Raw genomic sequence first — 17,257 nt, forward strand, 5'->3', positions numbered from 1 at the left:
AGGGAAAACAGCCCCAGCCTGTTCAGCCTCTCCCTGTAGCTCATATACTCCAACCCTGGCAACATCCTTTGCTTCTGTAATTTTTCTAACCCTGAAAAGTTGCAAGGCTTCTCTTGAACTGATAATTGTTGAAACAGCATTTGAAATCACAGAGCTTTGGGGCACAGTGGAAATATAAACAAGCACATTGCTTTAGATTGTGCTGTTCCCAGTCATTCAGTAACTGCAATAATTACAGTTCTGGGGGCTTAATATTTAAATGCAGTTTAAACGCTATCTCTGCATATTTTAAACAGAGGGACATTAATTTTGTTGCAAACTGTCAGTATTTGGACCATTCCACTGTACTCAACAGCCAGGATTTGAAAGCTTGCAAATCTGTTTCGACAGGATAAAGCTAAGCAACTGAATAAACAGGAGTTAACCCTCTTACCAACACCCCCCCACCCCCTTCCATTTATCAAATAAACAGAAAGTGATGGAAGAGACAGAACAGAAGCCAGCCCATCACTGTCCCAATTCTGTTGGGAAGATCAGATCGCCCTCACTTTACCATTCCACTGTGAACAACTTTACAACTTTTGTAGAGCGTGAATCTTTAAATTGAGTGAGATGGGCCTGAGCATGGAATGGAGAGGGAGCTGGAATCCTGCTTTAGGCTCTGGGCCTTTCGCTCCTTCCTGTCTCCGGACAGTTTCCTTTCTTTCAGGAGCTCAGGCTTGTTTCGCTCAGAGACACCCCTCCAGAATGTGCCCAAGCTGCTGCATGGAGGAGGCCACTTGATTATTTCCCTTTACGCAGAGACAATACATTCTGCAATAATTTCATTGTTTTTCGAAACAAAACAAGTAAACTCTTCCACTGTTGAAACTCAGAATGCTGAGTGCAAGTGGGGGTAACAGCCTAACTACAAAAGAGCAACTGGTCCACTGAAATGAAATCGGGACACAGAGGGATGTTCATTCAATCATTCGGGAGATGTGGGGTTGGTATTTATTGCCTGTCCCTGAAGAAGGAGCTGGAGAACTTCCTACCCAACACCCAAGTTCTGGGGCATATCAATCCACAACAAAATAAACACTGATTCGCGGACAGAACTATCAAAAACATGGCCAACCAGATGAGTTCTAAGATTAAAAGCTGTATAGAGCTGGATCAGGAAGGGATTGTCAGCAATGGGAATCATGGTGGAGTTTGGAATGAGGCAGTTTATAACTAAGAGTTCCCCCAGGAATGGCAGAGATGAGGGAAATCTGTTTCTCTGAGGGTCTTAAGCTGGTGAAATTCTCTTGCCCTTTGAGCAGTCGGACTGGGATTAATAGGGACGTGGTGACCCAGTGATTTTATTGCAACGCTATTGATCTCAGTGACCTGAGTTCAAATCCTGCCATGATGGAATTTGAATTCAGTAAAAAAATCAGTAATTAAGAGTCTAATGATGACCATGAATCCATTGTCAGTTGTTAGGGAATGTCCTTACCTGGTGTGGTCAACATGTGACCCCAGACCCACAGCAACGTGGGTGATCAGTTACATTCAGCTGGAAATATAACTGACATTAAGAATCAACCACATGTGTCAGAAAAAACTGAAAACATGAGGGGAGCAGGAATACAGCTGGGATAGAGCGGGGATAGACTGGGATGGAACTGGAATGAAGCTGGGATGGAGCTGGGATAGAGCTGGGATAGAGCTGGGATGGGGCTGGGATAGAGCTGGGATGGAGCTGGGATGGGGGTGGGATAGAGCTGGAATGGAGCTGGGATAGAGCTGAGATGGAGCTGGGATAGAGTTGGGATGGATCTGGAATAGAGCTGGGATGGAGCTGGGATAGAGTTGGGATGGATCTGGAATAGAGCTGGGATGGAGCAGGGATGGAGTTGGGATGGAGCTGGGAGAGAGTTGGGATGGATCTCAGATAGAGCTGGGATGGAGCTGGGATAGAGTTGGGATGGATCTGGAATAGAGCTGGGATGGAACTGGGATGGAGCTGGGATAGAGCTGGTATAGAGCTGGGATGGGGCTGGGATAGAGCTGGGATAGAGCTTGGATAAAGCTGGGATAGAACTGGGATGGAGCTGCGATGGAGCAGGGATGGAGTTGGAATGGAGCTGGGATGGAGCTGGGATGGAGTTGGGATGGAGCTGGGATGGAGTTGTGATTGGGCTGGGTGACCTATGTACACCTATAGAAGCTGCAGTTGATTAAAAAGTGAGGTCTGCAGATGCTGGAGATCACAGCTGAAAGTGTGTTGCTGGTTAGAGCGCAGCAGGTCAGGCAGCATCCAAGGAACAGGAAATTTGACGTTTCGGGCAAAAGCCCTTCATCAGGAGTCTTCCACGTTTCGGGCAAAAGTCCTTCATCAGGAATTCCTGATGAAGGGCTTTTGCCCGAAACGTCGAATTTCCTTTTCCTTGGATGCTGCCTGACCTGCTGCGCTTTAACCAGCAACACATTTCAAGCTGCAGTTGATGTCAGGAAGATGGGCCTGGCAATGAGTGAAAGGGAGGGAGATACAGGAGAGCTCCTCCACAGCTGACAATGTGGCTCAGGGTGAGATATCGCTCTGTTTAGGGTTGGATGGGGAAGGGAGTAAAGTTGAAAGTGAGAACAATTCCAGGTAAATGCAGTTGGAACAAGGTGATATCATCAATAACGGACAGAAGGTCATAAAGAGGACGAGAGGATATTCAGGTTAGAGTTGATTCAATTCCTTTGAACCAGCACATGTGAAAAATATGTTCGAGACGTGAGAAGGGAGAAATGTTGCAATTGGAGTGGTAGATCTTCAAGGTCAGAGGGATAATAAATATGTTTTCCGAAGGGGAGTGGGAATTAAGAATGCAGGGAAACAGGGCAGCATTTCTGCTGTGTGTCCATTCATCCCAGACTCTGCTGGCAGGCTCTGACGAAGCCTGTAGTGTAGTTAATCCCACAGCTTCCAACTCCACATTACTCCATCAGCATTGAGGCACATTTGGTCTGGTAAATGTTCCTTGCTTGAAGGAAGTGTACTTACCACCCGAGAGCTATAAACATAATCCAAGCTGCCAATTTTAGATGCCAACTCAAGAGAAAGATCACCTGCTACTTGGAAAAGCATGACCTAATTAGGAACAGTTCGCGTGGCCTTGTGCAGGGCAGGTCATGTCTTACCAACTTGATTGACCTTTTCAAGGAGGTGACAAAGGGAATCGATGAGGGTAGAGTAGTGGATGTTGATTACATGGATTTTAGTAAGGCTTTCGACAAAGTCCCTCATGGTAGGCTCATCCAGAATATTAAGATGCATGGGATCCAGTGATTTGGATGGATTAGAATTGGCTTGTCCATGGAAGGCAGAGGGTGGTGGTGGAGGGGTGTATTTCAGGTTGGGGGTCTATGACTACTAGTGTTTCACAGGGACCTGTACTGGGACCTCTACATTTGTGATGTACATAAATGACTTGGATGGAAATGTAGCTGGGTGGGTTAGTAAGTTTGCAGATGATACAAAGATCAGGGGAGCTGTGGATAGTTAGAAGGTTGTCAAAGGATGTAATGGGATATAGATCAGTTGTAGATATGGGCAAAGAAATGACAGATGGAGTTTAATCCAGCTAAGTGTGAGGTGCTGCACTTTGGGAGATCAAATGTTAAGTAAAAGTATACAGTGAATGGCAGGATCCTGAACAACATTGATGTACAGCGGGATCTTGGGCTTCAAGCCCATAGCTCCCTGAAAGTGGCCACACAAGTAGATAGGGTGGTAAAGAAGGCATATGGCATGCTTGCCTTTATAAAAAATAAAACGTAGAACATTACAGCACAGTACAGGTCCTTCGGCCCCTGATGTTGTGCTAACCTGCAAAACCAATTTGAAGCCCATCTAACCCACACTATTCCATTATCACCCATATGTTCATCCAGAGACCATTTAATTGTCCTTAAAGTTGGCGAGTTTACTATTGTTGCAAGCAGAGAGTTCCATACCCTTACTATTCTCTGAGTAAAGAAACTACCTCTGACATCTGTCCTATATCCATCACTCCTCAATTTAAAGCTACATCCTCTCGTGTTAGCCATCACCATCCGAGGAAAAAGACTCTCACTGTCCACCCTACCTAACCCTCTGACTATCATATATGACTCTATGAAGTCACCTCTCAACCTTCTTCTCTCTAACGAAAACAGCCTCAAGTTCCTCAGCCTTTCCTCCTAAGACCTTCCCTCTATACCAGGCAACATCCTGGTAAATCTCCTCTGAACCCTTTCCAGAGCTTCCATTTCCTTCCTATAACATGGTGACCAGAACGGTACACAATACTCCAAGTGCGGCCACACCAGAGTTTGTACAGCTGCAGCATGACCTCATGGTTCTGAAACTTAATCCCTCTTCCAATAAAAGCTAACACACTGTGTGCCTTCTTAAGAACCCTATCAACCTGGATGGCAACTTTCAGGGATCTATGTACATGGACACAGAGATCTCTCTGCTCATCTACACTACCAAGAACCTTACCATTGGTCCAGTTCTCTGCATTCCTGTTACTCCTTCCAAAGTGAATTACCTCATACTTTTCCGCATTAACCTCCATTTGCCACCTCTCAGCCCAGCTCTGCAGCTTGTCTATGTCCCTCTGTCACCTGCAACACCCTTCTGCACTATCTACAACTGCACTGACCATACTGTCATCCACAAATTTACTAACGCATCCTTCTATGCCCTCATCCAGGTCATTTATAAAGATGACAAACAGCAGTGGCCCCCAAATTGATCCTTGCGGTACACCAGTAGTAACTGAACTCCAGGATAAACATCTCCCATCAACCATCACCCTCTGTCTTTTTACAACTAGCCAATTTCTGATCCAAACCACTAAATCACCCTCAATCCCATGCCCTCTGTATTTTCTGCAATAGCCTACTGTTGGGAACCTTATCAAATGCTTTACTGAAATCCATATATACCACATCAACTGCCTTACCCTCATCTACCTGTTTAGTCACCTTCTCAAAGAACTCAATAAGGTTTGTGAGGCACAACCTGCCCTTCACAAAACCATGTTGACTATCCCTAATCAACTTATTCCTTTTGAGATGATTAAAAAGCCTATCTCTTATAACCTTTTCCAACACTTTACCCACAACCAAAGTAAGGCTCATTGGTCTACAATTATTAGGGTTATCTCTACTCCCCTTTTTGAACAAGGGGACAACATTTGCTAACGTTCTGTCTTCTGGCACTATTCCTGTAAACAATGATGTTGTAAAGATAAAACCCAAAGGCTTGGCAATCTCTTCCCTAGCTTCCCAGAGAATCCTAGAATAAATTCCATCCGGCTCCAGGGAACTAATCTACTTTCACACTTTCCAGAATTACTAACAGCTCCTCCTTATGAACCTCAATCCCGTCTAGTCTAATGTATCTCAGTATTCTCATCAACAACATTGTCTTTTAGTTCATTTAGTGCCTCTCCTATCTTCTCATACTCCATGCACAACTTCCCACTACTGTCCTTGACTGGCCCTAATCTTACTCTGGTCATTCTTCTATTTCCATATAAAGAAAGCTTTCAGGTTCTCCTTGATCCTGTCCACCAACAACTTCTCATGTCCCCTCCTGGCTCTTCTTAGCTCTCTCTTTAGGTCTTTCCTGGCTACCTTGTAACTCTCATCTGCTCTAACTGAGGCTTCACATCTCATCCTAACATAAGCCTTCTTCTTCCTCTTGGCAAGAGATTCAATTTCCTTAGCAAACCACTGTTCCCTCGCTCGACAACTTCCTCCCTGCCTGACAGTGACATACTTATCAAGGACACGCAGTAACTGTTCATTGAAAAAGCTCCACATTTCAATTGTGCTCATTCCCTGCAGTTTCCTTCCCCATCCTATGCATCCTAAATCTTGCCTGATCACATCGTAATTGTCTTTCCCCCAGCTATAGCTCTTGCCTTGCGATATATTCCTATTCCTTCCATCGCTAAAGTAAAGGTAACCGAATTATGGTCACAATTACCAAAGCGCTCACCCACCTCCAAATCTAACACCTGTCTGGGTTCATCACCCAGTACCAAATCCAATGTGGCCTTGCCCCTTGTTGGCCTGTCTACATACTGTGTCAGGAAACCCTCCTGCACATATTGGACAAAAACTGACCCATCTAAAGTACTGGAACTATAGCTTTTCCAGTCAATATGTGGAAAGTTAAAGCCCCTCCTAACAACTACCCTGTTACTCTCCCTTCTATCCAGAATCATCATTGCTATCCTTTCCCCTATATCTCTGGAATTTTTTGAAGGCCTATAGAAAACTCCCAACAGGGTGACCTCTCCTTTCTTTTTTCTAATCTCAGCCCATACTACCTCAGTAGAAAAGTTCTCATCAAACGTCCTTTCTGCTGCAGTAATACTGTCCTTGGCTAACAATGCCACACCTCCCCCTCATTTCACCACCTTCCCTGTTCTTACTGAACCATCTCAATCCCAGAACCTGCAACACCTATTCCTGTCCCTGCTCTATCCATGTCTCCAAAATGGCCACAACATCAAAGTTCCAGGTACCAACCCATGCTGCAAGTTCACCTACCCAATGCTCCAGGCATTGAAGTAAACACACTTCAAACCACCTTCCTCCTTGCCAATGCCCTCTTGCGACCTTGAAACTTTATTTATGACCCCGTTACTCTCAACCTCCTGTACACAGGAGCCAAAATTCAGATTTCCATCCCCTTGCTGAATTAGTTTAAACCCACCCGAAGAGCATTAGCAAACTTCCCTGTCAGGATATTGGTACCCCTCTGGTTCAGGTGTAGACCATCCTGTTTGTAGAGGTCCCACCTACCCCAGAATGAGCCCCAATTATCCGGGTGTCAATCTCTCCCGCCTGCACCATCCCTGTAGCCACGTGTTCAACCACTCTCTCTCCCCAATCCTCGCCTCGTTAACATGTGGCATGGGTAACAAACCAGAGATAACAACTCTGTTCGTTCCAGCTTAAAGCTTTCACCCTAGCTCCTTGGTCAGGGAATTGAATACAAGAGTCAGGATGTCACGTGTAGCTTTATAAAACTTTGGTTAGGCCACACGTAGTGTATTGTGTTGAATTCTGGTCATCATATTACAGGCAGGATATGGAGGCTTTGGAGAGGGTACAGAAGAGGTTTACCAGAACGCTGCCTGGATTAGAGAGTATGAGCTATAAGGAGGTGCTAGAAAAACGTGGGGCGTTTTCTATGGAGTGGCGGAGGTTGAGAGGAGGTTGGATAGAAGTCTATAACATTATGAGATGCATAGATTGTCAGAATGTGTTTCCCAGAGTTGAAATGTCTAATATGAGGGGTCATGCATTTAAGGAGAGAGGGGGAAAGGTCAAAGGAGTTGTGAGTGGCAAGTTTTTTACATAGAGAGTGGTAAGAGACTGGAACATGCTGTTGGAGTGGTGGTGGAAGGAGATACAATTGGAGCATTTAAGGGACTTTCAGATAAGCACAAGAATATGCACCAATGGAGGGATATGGACCAAGGGTAGGCAGAAGGGATTAGTTTGATTTGGTGTCATGTTTGGCACAACATCATGGGCTGCAGGTCCTGTTCCTGTGCTGCACTGTTCTATGCACTGTGTTCTCTCTCTCTCTCTCTGTTCTCTCTCTGCCCTGTGAGTGTGGGATGCACCCATGAGGAAATATGAACACTGCAGAGTGGAGACCTTGGCATCTTAAATCAGACTGAGCTGTGCCAAACAGTCAGCCTCCTGCCCACACCTCCCCCTTAACCCCATCCCTGGAGGTTCAAGGGGTCAGATCTATGGAATTTGTGTCTGGTTGGGTTAGAGATTTCCCTTTTGAAAATGTGTTGCTGGTTAAAGCACAGCAGGTCAGGCAGCATCCAAGGAACAGGAAATTTGACGTTTCGGGCATAAGCCCTTCATCAGGAATGAGGAGAGGGTGCCAGGCAGGCTAAGATAAAAGGTAGGGAGGAGGGACTTGGGGGAGGGGTGATGGAGATGTGATAGGTGGAAGGAGGTCAAGGTGAGGGTGATAGGCCGGAGTGGGGTGGGGGCGGAGAGGTTAGGAAGAAGATTGCAGGTTAGGAGGGCGGTGCTGAGTTGAGGGAACCGACTGAGACAAGGTGGGGGGAGGGGAAATGAGGAAACTGGAGAAATCTGAGTTCATCCCTTGTGGTTGGAGGGTTCCCAGGCGGAAGATGAGGCGCTCTTCCTCCAACCGTCGTGTTGTTATGTTTTGCCGGTGGAGGAGTCCAAGGACCTGCATGTCCTCGGTGGAGTGGGAGGGGGAGTTGAAGTGTTGAGCCACGGGGTGGTTGGGTTGGTTGGTCCGGGCGTCCCGGAGGTGTTCTCTGAAGCGTTCCGCAAGTAAGCGGCCCGTCTCCCCAATGTAGAGGAGGCCACATCGGGTGCAGCGGATGCAATAGATGATGTGTGTGGAGGTACAGGTGAACTTGTGGCGGATATGGAAGGATCCCTTGGGGCCTTGGAGGGAAGTGAGGGAGGAGGTGTGGGCGCAGGTTTTACATTTCCTGCGGTTGCAGCGGAAGGTGCCAGGAGTGGAGGTTGGGTTGGTGGGGGGTGTGGACCTGACGAGGGAGTCACGAAGTGAGTGGTCTTTTAGAGATTTCCCTGCAGCATTTGAGAAAAGAGGAATCCTAGGTCATGCAAGCTCAACAGGACTATCTGGGATGAGTTCCTCTGACAGAAACACTCTCTGCAGATCCAAAACCTATTTTGTTTCACAATCTTACTTCAATTAAGAATCAGCTAATGGACAAAACAATCATTAATACATTAGATTGAAACCGATACAATCCAGAAGAGGGACATTGGAAGCTCAGCGATTTATCAGGAAAATACTATTCAAGTTCTTAAGAAAGAGGTGATTTGACAGCTTGGCCAATTTGTTCATTTTATGTTTACTTTCACTGAGAAAGCCCAGGACAATGCAATGGTCTTTTCTGTAATGACAGGAGATTGTACTGAGATCTCTACAGGTCTTATCGAAGCGAACAATTCTTATAAAAACAAAATCCTGCAGATGCTGGAAATCAGAAAAAAAACCACTAAAAGTGCTGGAGAAACTCAGCATCTGTGGAGAAAGAAACAGAGATAATGTTTCAAGTCCAGTGTGACTCTTTCTTCAAAATGTCATCAGCTCTGAAAAACGTTCATACCAGGCTCGAAATCTGAACTTTCTCTCTCCACAGATGCTGCCAGAACAATTCTCACACCTAACGAGAATATTATTCCTCTCTCCAATTGTGTCCAGCTAGCACTTTATCAGTTATGTTTTTATTCATTCACAGGGTGTGGTTTTCGCTGCTGAGACCAACATGTATTGGCCTAGAGGGCAGTGAGGAGTCACCCACATTGCTGCAGGTCTGGAGTCACATGTAGGATAGACCCAGTAAGGACAACAGTTTCATTCCCCGAAGGACTTTGGTGAAACAAATGGGCTTTTTTCTAACAATTGACAATGGTCATTATTATACTTTAAAATTCATTTTTATTTTAGATTCCCTACAGTATGGATACAGGCCCTTCAGCACAGCAAGTCCACACCAAAGAGCAACCCATCTTCCTTTGACTAATGCACCTAACGCTACAGGTGATTTCCCATAGTCAATTCATCTGACCTGCACATCTTTGGATTGTGGGAGGAAACCGGAGCACCTGGAAGAAACCCATACAGACACGGAGAGAATGTACAAACTCCACAGAGTCACCCAAGGTGAGAATCGAAACCAACTCCCCGGCACTGTGAGGCAGCAGTGCTAACCATTGAGCCACCATGCCACACTTTAAAAAGTGAATTCAAATTCCACCATCTACTGTAGTGGGATTCAAACCCAGCCCCACAATAAGGCCATCGCCTCCCTCAGTATCAGGTATTGTCCAGTGACAATGTATTTTCTCAATTAATGCTTGACCAATGTTTAACTTCTCAACCCCCTCCAAAGGAATGGTCTGCAACATTTTGATGTGGAATGAAAGTTCTGAGCAGGGTCTCTAACCTGGTAATCCTCCACCTCTTGTTGGGAGTGACCCAGTTGGGTAGCCAACAGAACCACCAAAGGGAGTCAGTGAAGTGTTTGTGGTGTCATGGAAGCTGTTAAAATCAGGAATCCTTGTGAAGACTGCAGTCTGGGGCTGGTTGGTGGGATCTGGTCCATAGCGTGGGTTCGTGTTTTGATTAAAGAACCCGTCCCCATCTTCAGCTTGGGATTTTGTTGATGTCTTCTCTTTACAATGTACGCAGCCCATTATCTGAAAATCTGTAATTCAAGCAGAAAGGGCATTAATATCAGTTGTCGAAATCTTACACTTCAATCAGTTTACTTACCTGTCCCTTGTTCAGGAGTGTAATGATATAAAAGGATGGACTGACTCCCGGGTGGTTCATTGTGGCTATGATGAGACCCCTTGTGGTTAAGACCATAGACCATAAGAAATTTGAACAGGAGTAGACCATTTGGTCCCTTAAGCCTGTTCCACTACTCTCTAGGATGATGGCTGATCAGACATTCCTCACGTCTACTATCCTACCCTTTCCCTTGATACTCCGAATGATCAAGAATTGATCTGTCTTAGCCGTAAATATCCACAAGGACTCTGCCACGCCCAGGCTCTCTGTGATGAGGAGTTCCACTGTTGTGGCGTGTACGTGGCCTTCAATTTGGCAGCTGAGTGTGTGGGTGGGGGGATGAGGGGTGTTCTCAGTAGGTGCGTCAGCAGAGTGTGTGGGTGGGGGGATGAGGGCAGTTCTCAGTAGGTGTGTCAGCTGAGTGTGTGTGGGTGGGGGTGGAGGGGTGAGAGGTGTTCTCAGTGGGTGGTCCAGCTGAGTGTGTGGGTGGGGGTGGGGGAGTGAGGGGTGTTCTCAGTGGGTGGCCCAGTGAGTGTGTGTGGGTGGGGGGTGAGGAATGTTCTCAGTGGGTGGCCCAGCTAACTGTGTGTGGGTGGGGGGTGAGGGAGGTTCTCAGTAGGTGGCTCAGTGTCACTCATTATCCCCCCCCTTCCCAGATTCAGGAAGGCCTGTGGGCTGGAATATTGGGACAGGCCCTGAGGTGGATTCACAATGAGTGGGCCACAGGACTTTGGTGAAACAGCCACAGAATCACAAATATTCATTTTCAAAACCAATTATTCCAGCTTCCTGACTGGACTGACCATAAGATCATAAGAGGTAGGAGTGAAAGTAGACCATTGGATCCATTAAGTCTGTTTACCTTTGGATAAACATATGGATAACCATGGAATAGTGTAGGTTAGATGGGCTTCAGATTGGTTTCATGGGTCGGTACAACATTGAGGGCTGAAGGGCCTGTACTGTGCTGTAATGTTCTATGTTCTGCTCCACTTTTCCATGTGATCATGGCTGATCTGATAATCCTCAACACCACTTTCCTGCCTTTTCACCATAACCCTTGATTCCCTTCCTGATTAAAAACTCTGTCTGTCTCAGACTTGAACATACTTAACAACACAACCTCTATAGCACTCTCAGGTAAAGAATTCCACAGATTTACTCCCCTCTGAGAGAAGAAATTCCTTCCCATCACTATCTTTCATGGTCAACCCCTTATTCAGAGATTATTGCCTTTGGTCCTAGTCTCTCCCATAAGGGGAAATAACTTTTCTACATTTACCCTGTCAAGGCCCTCAAGAATCTTATATGTTTCAATAAGGTCACCTCTGATTCTGTGAAACTCCAGAGAGAACAGGCAAAACCTGCTCAACCTGGTCTCGGAAGACAGTCCCTCCAATACCAGCCGAGTGAATCATCTATGTCAGTCTATCTTTCCTTAGATTAGAGACCCAAAACTGCCCACAGTATTACAGCTGCAAATGGATGAGTTTCTACATTCTGCCATCTACCCAGGATCCTGTTCACCTCCATAGCAATGAGCTTTTTCAGACATACACAAGTCTGTGATTGCCACGCAGGGTGAATTGTGGGCTTTAATAATGACTGCTTGTATTTATGCGCCTCTAACATAGTACAAAGTCCTGTTTCCACTGTTACACTGTCAAACAATATTTATCAGAGTGTCACATAAACAAATATTTAGGAAAATGGCCAAATGCTGTGGTCAAACAGACTGACTTTCAGGATTGTCTTAAAGGAGAGAAGCATGGGAGATAGAAGTGGTGTGGGTCAGGGAGAGGGTAATGGGTGTGGGTCAGGGAGAGGGGTGTGGGTCAGGGAGAGGGTAGTGTGTGTGGGTCAGGGAGAGGGGTGTGGGTCAGGGAGAGGGTAGTGAGTGTGGGTCAGGGAGAAGGGTGTGGGTCAGGGAGAGGGACATGGGTCAGGGAGAGGGTAATGGGTGTGGGTCAGGGAGAGGGGTGTGGGTCAGGGAGAGGATAATGGGTGTGGGTCAGGGAGAGGGAGGTGGGTCAGGGAGAGGGTAGCGGGTGTGGGTCAGGGAGAGGGGCGTAGGTCAGAGAGAGGGTAATAGTGCAGCATCTGAAAGTGGTGCATGAAGATCAAAGAAGAAAGAAAATTTACAGCCCAGGAACAGGCCCTTCGGCCCTCCAAGCCTGAGCCGATCAAAATGGAATGTCTAAACCTGTCGGTCAATTCCTAAGCATTTGTATCCCTCTGCTCCCTATCTACTCATCCATCTGTCCAGATGCATCTTAAATTAATCTACCGTGCCTGCCTCTACCACCTCTGCTGGCAACGCGTTCCAAGCGCCCACCACCCTCTGTGTGAAGTACTTGCCACGTGTATCCCCCTTAAACTTTCCACCTCTCACCTTGAAAGCGTGACCTCTTGTTTTGGAATCCTTCACCCTGGGAAAAAGCTTGTCTCTATTCACCCTGTCTATACCCTTCATGATTTTGTAAACCTCAATCAGGTCCCCCCTCAATCTCCTTTTTTCTAATAAAATAAACCTAACCCACTCAACCTCTCTTCATAGCCAGCACATTCTATACCAGGCAACATCCTCGTAAACCTTCTCTGCAACCTCTCCAAAGTGTCCCCATCCTTTTGGTAATGTGGCGACCAGAACTGTACACAGTATTCGAAATGCAGCCGAACCAATGTCCTGTACAAATTTAACATAACAAGCCCTTCATCAGATGCTGCCTGACCTGCTGCGCTTTTCCAGCAACACATTTTCAGCTCTGATCTCCAGCATCTGCAGACCTCGCTTTCTCCTCGAACACGTCCAAAGAAGGCAAGCATACCATATGCCTTCTTGACCACTCTATCCACCTGTGCAGCAAGCTTCAGGGTACAATGGACCTGCACTCCCAGATCTCTCTGCCCATCAATTTTTCCCAAGGCTCTTCCCTTCATTGTATAATTAGCTCTAGAACTAGTCTTGCCTAAATGCATCACCTCACATTTGTCTGGATTGAAATCCATCTGCCACTTTTCCACCCAACTCTCCAGTCTATCTATATCCTCCTGAATTCTTTGACAGCCCCTTATGCTTTCTGCTACACAATTAGAGGAGTACAGATATCCAGAGGATTGTGGTAATCATAGAATCCCTACACTGTGGAAACAGGCCATTCAGCCCATTGACCCTCCAGACAACAGCCCACCCATGAACCATTAACCAAGGCTCTGCCTTCCATCTCTGCTGGGTACTATTTCAAGACGGTAAGGTGAATGCTTCCCCTCTGCTCTGGCCAATATTCATCTTTAAGTTATCAACCAACTAAAAACAGATTATAGATCATGGTCATGATCACATTGCTGCATGAGAGAGTTTACTGTCTGCAAATCAGTTGCTGCATTTCCTCCAATACTGAGCAGACTGCCAATGAAATACATTGAAATAAAGTGATTTAAGATATCTTGAGGTCATTAAAGACATTATGTAAATGCAAGTCTTTCATTTTTAGTACTTGCTTCTGAATTGTTACAATATTAGCTCATGGTAATGTCGGGCAAGTAAGATCCTAAAACAAAACTTGGCTGAAGAGACTGTTAGTCATAATTCTGCCATTGATTTACCATGAGTGTCAGTCACTGAAAATGCTCATAAGAAGCGAACAATGTTCGATTGACAAGAGAACGTCATGGTTTCTTACATAAAAAAGAAAACAATTCATAAACTATTTCGAATTGTCTAAGGACTAGTTGAGATGGTCTTATAACAACTATCAGAAAAGTAGATTGAATATTTTACTCTAAACAAGTACCTCGCAGATACTCAACCCTAGAGACTTTAAAGTTCCTCGTTCCAGCTGTAATTGGTTTCTTTCCAGCAAACATTTGTTCAATGGTATTTTTTTCATCGACGCCTCTTTGTGAGGCCCCTAAACAAATTGCTAACACAGCTTACTTTGTTCTTAATGTGAGTTGCTCTCTGACCTAGTAAAGCCTTCTGTTTCTGGAGTTTATTTTTTTCTGGCTAACTAATCAACCTCTCAGGACTTTCTCTGATCTTAAACCAGTGCCAATTTGGGCTCTCACCCTGTGGGGAAGACGAGAAGCAAATCCTTTTGGGTTTCAGTATCAGCTCCTTGGGGGAGGGGTTTGGTTTTGTTCCTTGTTGCCAGGCACTCTGTGCCAGCAGGAAGAAGGGGGAGGGGGGGCCCTAATGAGTACAAAGTCTCTCTCCCTGCCTCTGGCACCTCCCCATCCACAACCCCCACCTCCTTACTGCCAACTCCCCACTGACTCTAGACCTGCTCTCAATCACCTGTGACCTGGGTCACTTGCAGCTTGTGACCCCCAGCATATTTAATTTCCCACTTCAGACCCTGAATTGGCAACGAGACAAGTAGATCATCCTTATACCCTACAGGGGGCAGTGGATAGGAAGGGTATGGGACCCCTACTCACCACCTTCCACCTGATTTAATGCCTCCTATCACCACAGAGGGGATACATAAAACTCCACCTACCTTTGTCAGAGTAAAAATAGTTTCTCAGTAAGAACAGCAGCAGGGAAAGGGAGCAGGGGTAAGACCAAGGGGAAAAAGACAAAAGGGAGTGAAAGTGGAAGGTAAAAGACAGTCAGCAATGAGACAAGTAAAGAAACACAATGGGTCCAGAGAAGCTGAAAACAATAGAAGCAGAATCCTTGCAGAAGTTGTTGTTCAAATGATGAACGTTCATCAACCTCAAAAATTAACTCCAACTACAGCTTTCTCTGATTCACTCACTCTTTCCAGCAGTTTGTGTGTGTGTGTGTGTGTGTGTTTTTGACCTGATGTTTTTAATTGAATTGAAAGGAATGTATAATTTTTATGATTTAACATTTACATTTCTTCAAGTTCAACAAAAAAGGAAAACAAACTATGTGCATATCTATTCATTATCTGACGTGACCTTTGTGTATATCACACTTTAATGCTGTACATCCCAATCTATAAGTAAGTAGTAAAAAATGAGGTCTGCAGATGCTGGAGATCACAGCTGCAAATGTGTTGCTGGTCAAAGCACAGCAGGCCAGGCAGCATCTCAGGAATAGAGAATTCGATGTTTCGAGCATAAGCCCTTCATCAGGAATGAAGGGCTTATGCTCGAAACGTCGAATTCTCTATTCCTGAGATGCTGCCTGGCCTGCTGTGCTTTGACCAGCAACACATTTGCAGCATCCCAATCTATAATACTGTAACACCCAGTAGCTGGTGTTTTGTTAAAGAACCTATTAGTTTTGAACTCTTGACCCTTTTGTATTCTCCACTACTTTTCTTGCACATAATGTCTGAACCTCTGCCACAATTGATGAAACCTTCCCCAATCTCCACTCTTCAGGAGCTGGAAATAGTTTGTTTTTAAAAGGTTTATGGCTCATTTTATTTCCCAGGAGACTCTCACTGTGACCACGCTCCTGTACAAGTGGAAGGCAGCATTACAGAATTCCTCTCAGTTATTGTTGCTGTTTGGATATATATTTCTGTGGATTAGGGATTGTTAATTTATTCTCCTGAATCAGCCAAACCCATCCACGAGAGAATGTCATAGTTCAGTACTTTGGAAGAAATCTTTAATTAGGAGACTTTTGGCAAACTAGCTAGGGGGAAGCGATGGTCAGGTGGTCTTATTGTTGGACTATTAATCCAGGTAATGTTCTGAGGACCTGGGTTCATAGCAGATGTTGGAATTTGAACTCAATAAAACTGATGGTCATGAAAACATTGCCAAATGCCAAGAAATGACCTACAGGGATGGAAATCTACCATCCTTTCCCGGTCTGGCCTATACGTGACTTCAGGCCCACAGCAACGTGGTTGACTTGTAAATGCTCTTTGGGAAATTAGGGATGGGCAATAAATGTCAGGCAAGTCTGCAACACCCACATCCTGTGAGTGAATGAAAAAAATTTACTTCTCATCTCTGAGGTTGCCAGGGTTGGAGGATTTGAGCTATAGGGAGAGGCTGAATAGGCTGGGGCTGTTTTCCCTGGAGCACCAGAGGCGGAGGGGTGACCTTATAAAATTATGAGGGACATGGATAGGATAAATAGCCAAGGTCTCTTCCCTCATTGGGGGAGTCCAGAACTAGAGGGCATAGGTTTAAAGTGAGAGGGGAAAGATATAAAGGGGACCTAAGGGGCAATGTTTTCAGGCAGAGGGTGATGTGTGTATGGAATGAGCTGCCAGAGGAAATGTTGGAGGCTATTACAATAACAACATTTAAAAGGCATATGGATGGGTATATTAAAGCTGGTTGGCATGGACGGGTTGGACCGAAGGGTCTGTTTCCGGGCTGTACATCTCTATGACTCTATGATACACTCAGCCTTATCCGTATGTATTGGGGACAATTATTCCCAGTGATTTAGCCAATATGTATCAGTCAATGAGAGATTAATTGTCAAAATTTATAATAGATGTGATGAAAGATGTTTAATCTATATTTTTACTTCTGGATTTGGATTTTGAAATGGAGACAAATAGATTGTGGTTACTGTTATCTGCTGTGGTTTGAAAGGGTGCCAATACCTGATGGACTAAGGGAATTGGTAGCAGATATATTAATGGCTAAGTACGTAGTAATAGTGGTATAAACTTGGAGAAGTAGTAATCAGTGGGGTGTGAGTCTTATGGAGTGCGGGTAACCGAATTGAAGCTATCACTAAAAGTTCAAAAAGTGTTATTTTATAGAACATAGAACATAGAACAATATAGCGCAGAACAGGCCCTTCGGCCCTCGATGTTACGCCGACCTGTGAACTATTCTCAGCCCGTTCCCCTACACTATCCCAAAATCATCCATGTGCTCATCCAAGGATTGTTTAAATCTCCCTAATGTGGCTGAGTTAACTACATTAGCAGGTAGGGCATTCAACGCCCTTAC

At 45.3% G+C, this 17,257-nt stretch overlaps 1 protein-coding gene across 11 annotated transcripts in view; it reads right to left on the minus strand.

The window, feature by feature from the left end:
* yrk (Yes-related kinase) overlaps nt 1-17,257 on the minus strand; it is a 302,153-nt gene that overhangs the window by 59,162 nt on the left and 225,734 nt on the right. For all 11 annotated transcript variants that reach the window (XM_060847433.1, XM_060847429.1, XM_060847432.1 and 8 more), the window contains one exon: nt 10,005-10,265. In XM_060847433.1, the coding sequence (XP_060703416.1) occupies nt 10,005-10,254 (250 nt within the window). In that variant the 5' untranslated portion in view covers nt 10,255-10,265. The remainder of the gene's footprint in view (nt 1-10,004; nt 10,266-17,257) is intronic.

Source organism: Hemiscyllium ocellatum, chromosome 30 (genome assembly GCF_020745735.1).
Source record: "Hemiscyllium ocellatum isolate sHemOce1 chromosome 30, sHemOce1.pat.X.cur, whole genome shotgun sequence".
In the NCBI taxonomy this organism is placed as follows: domain Eukaryota; kingdom Metazoa; phylum Chordata; class Chondrichthyes; order Orectolobiformes; family Hemiscylliidae; genus Hemiscyllium; species Hemiscyllium ocellatum.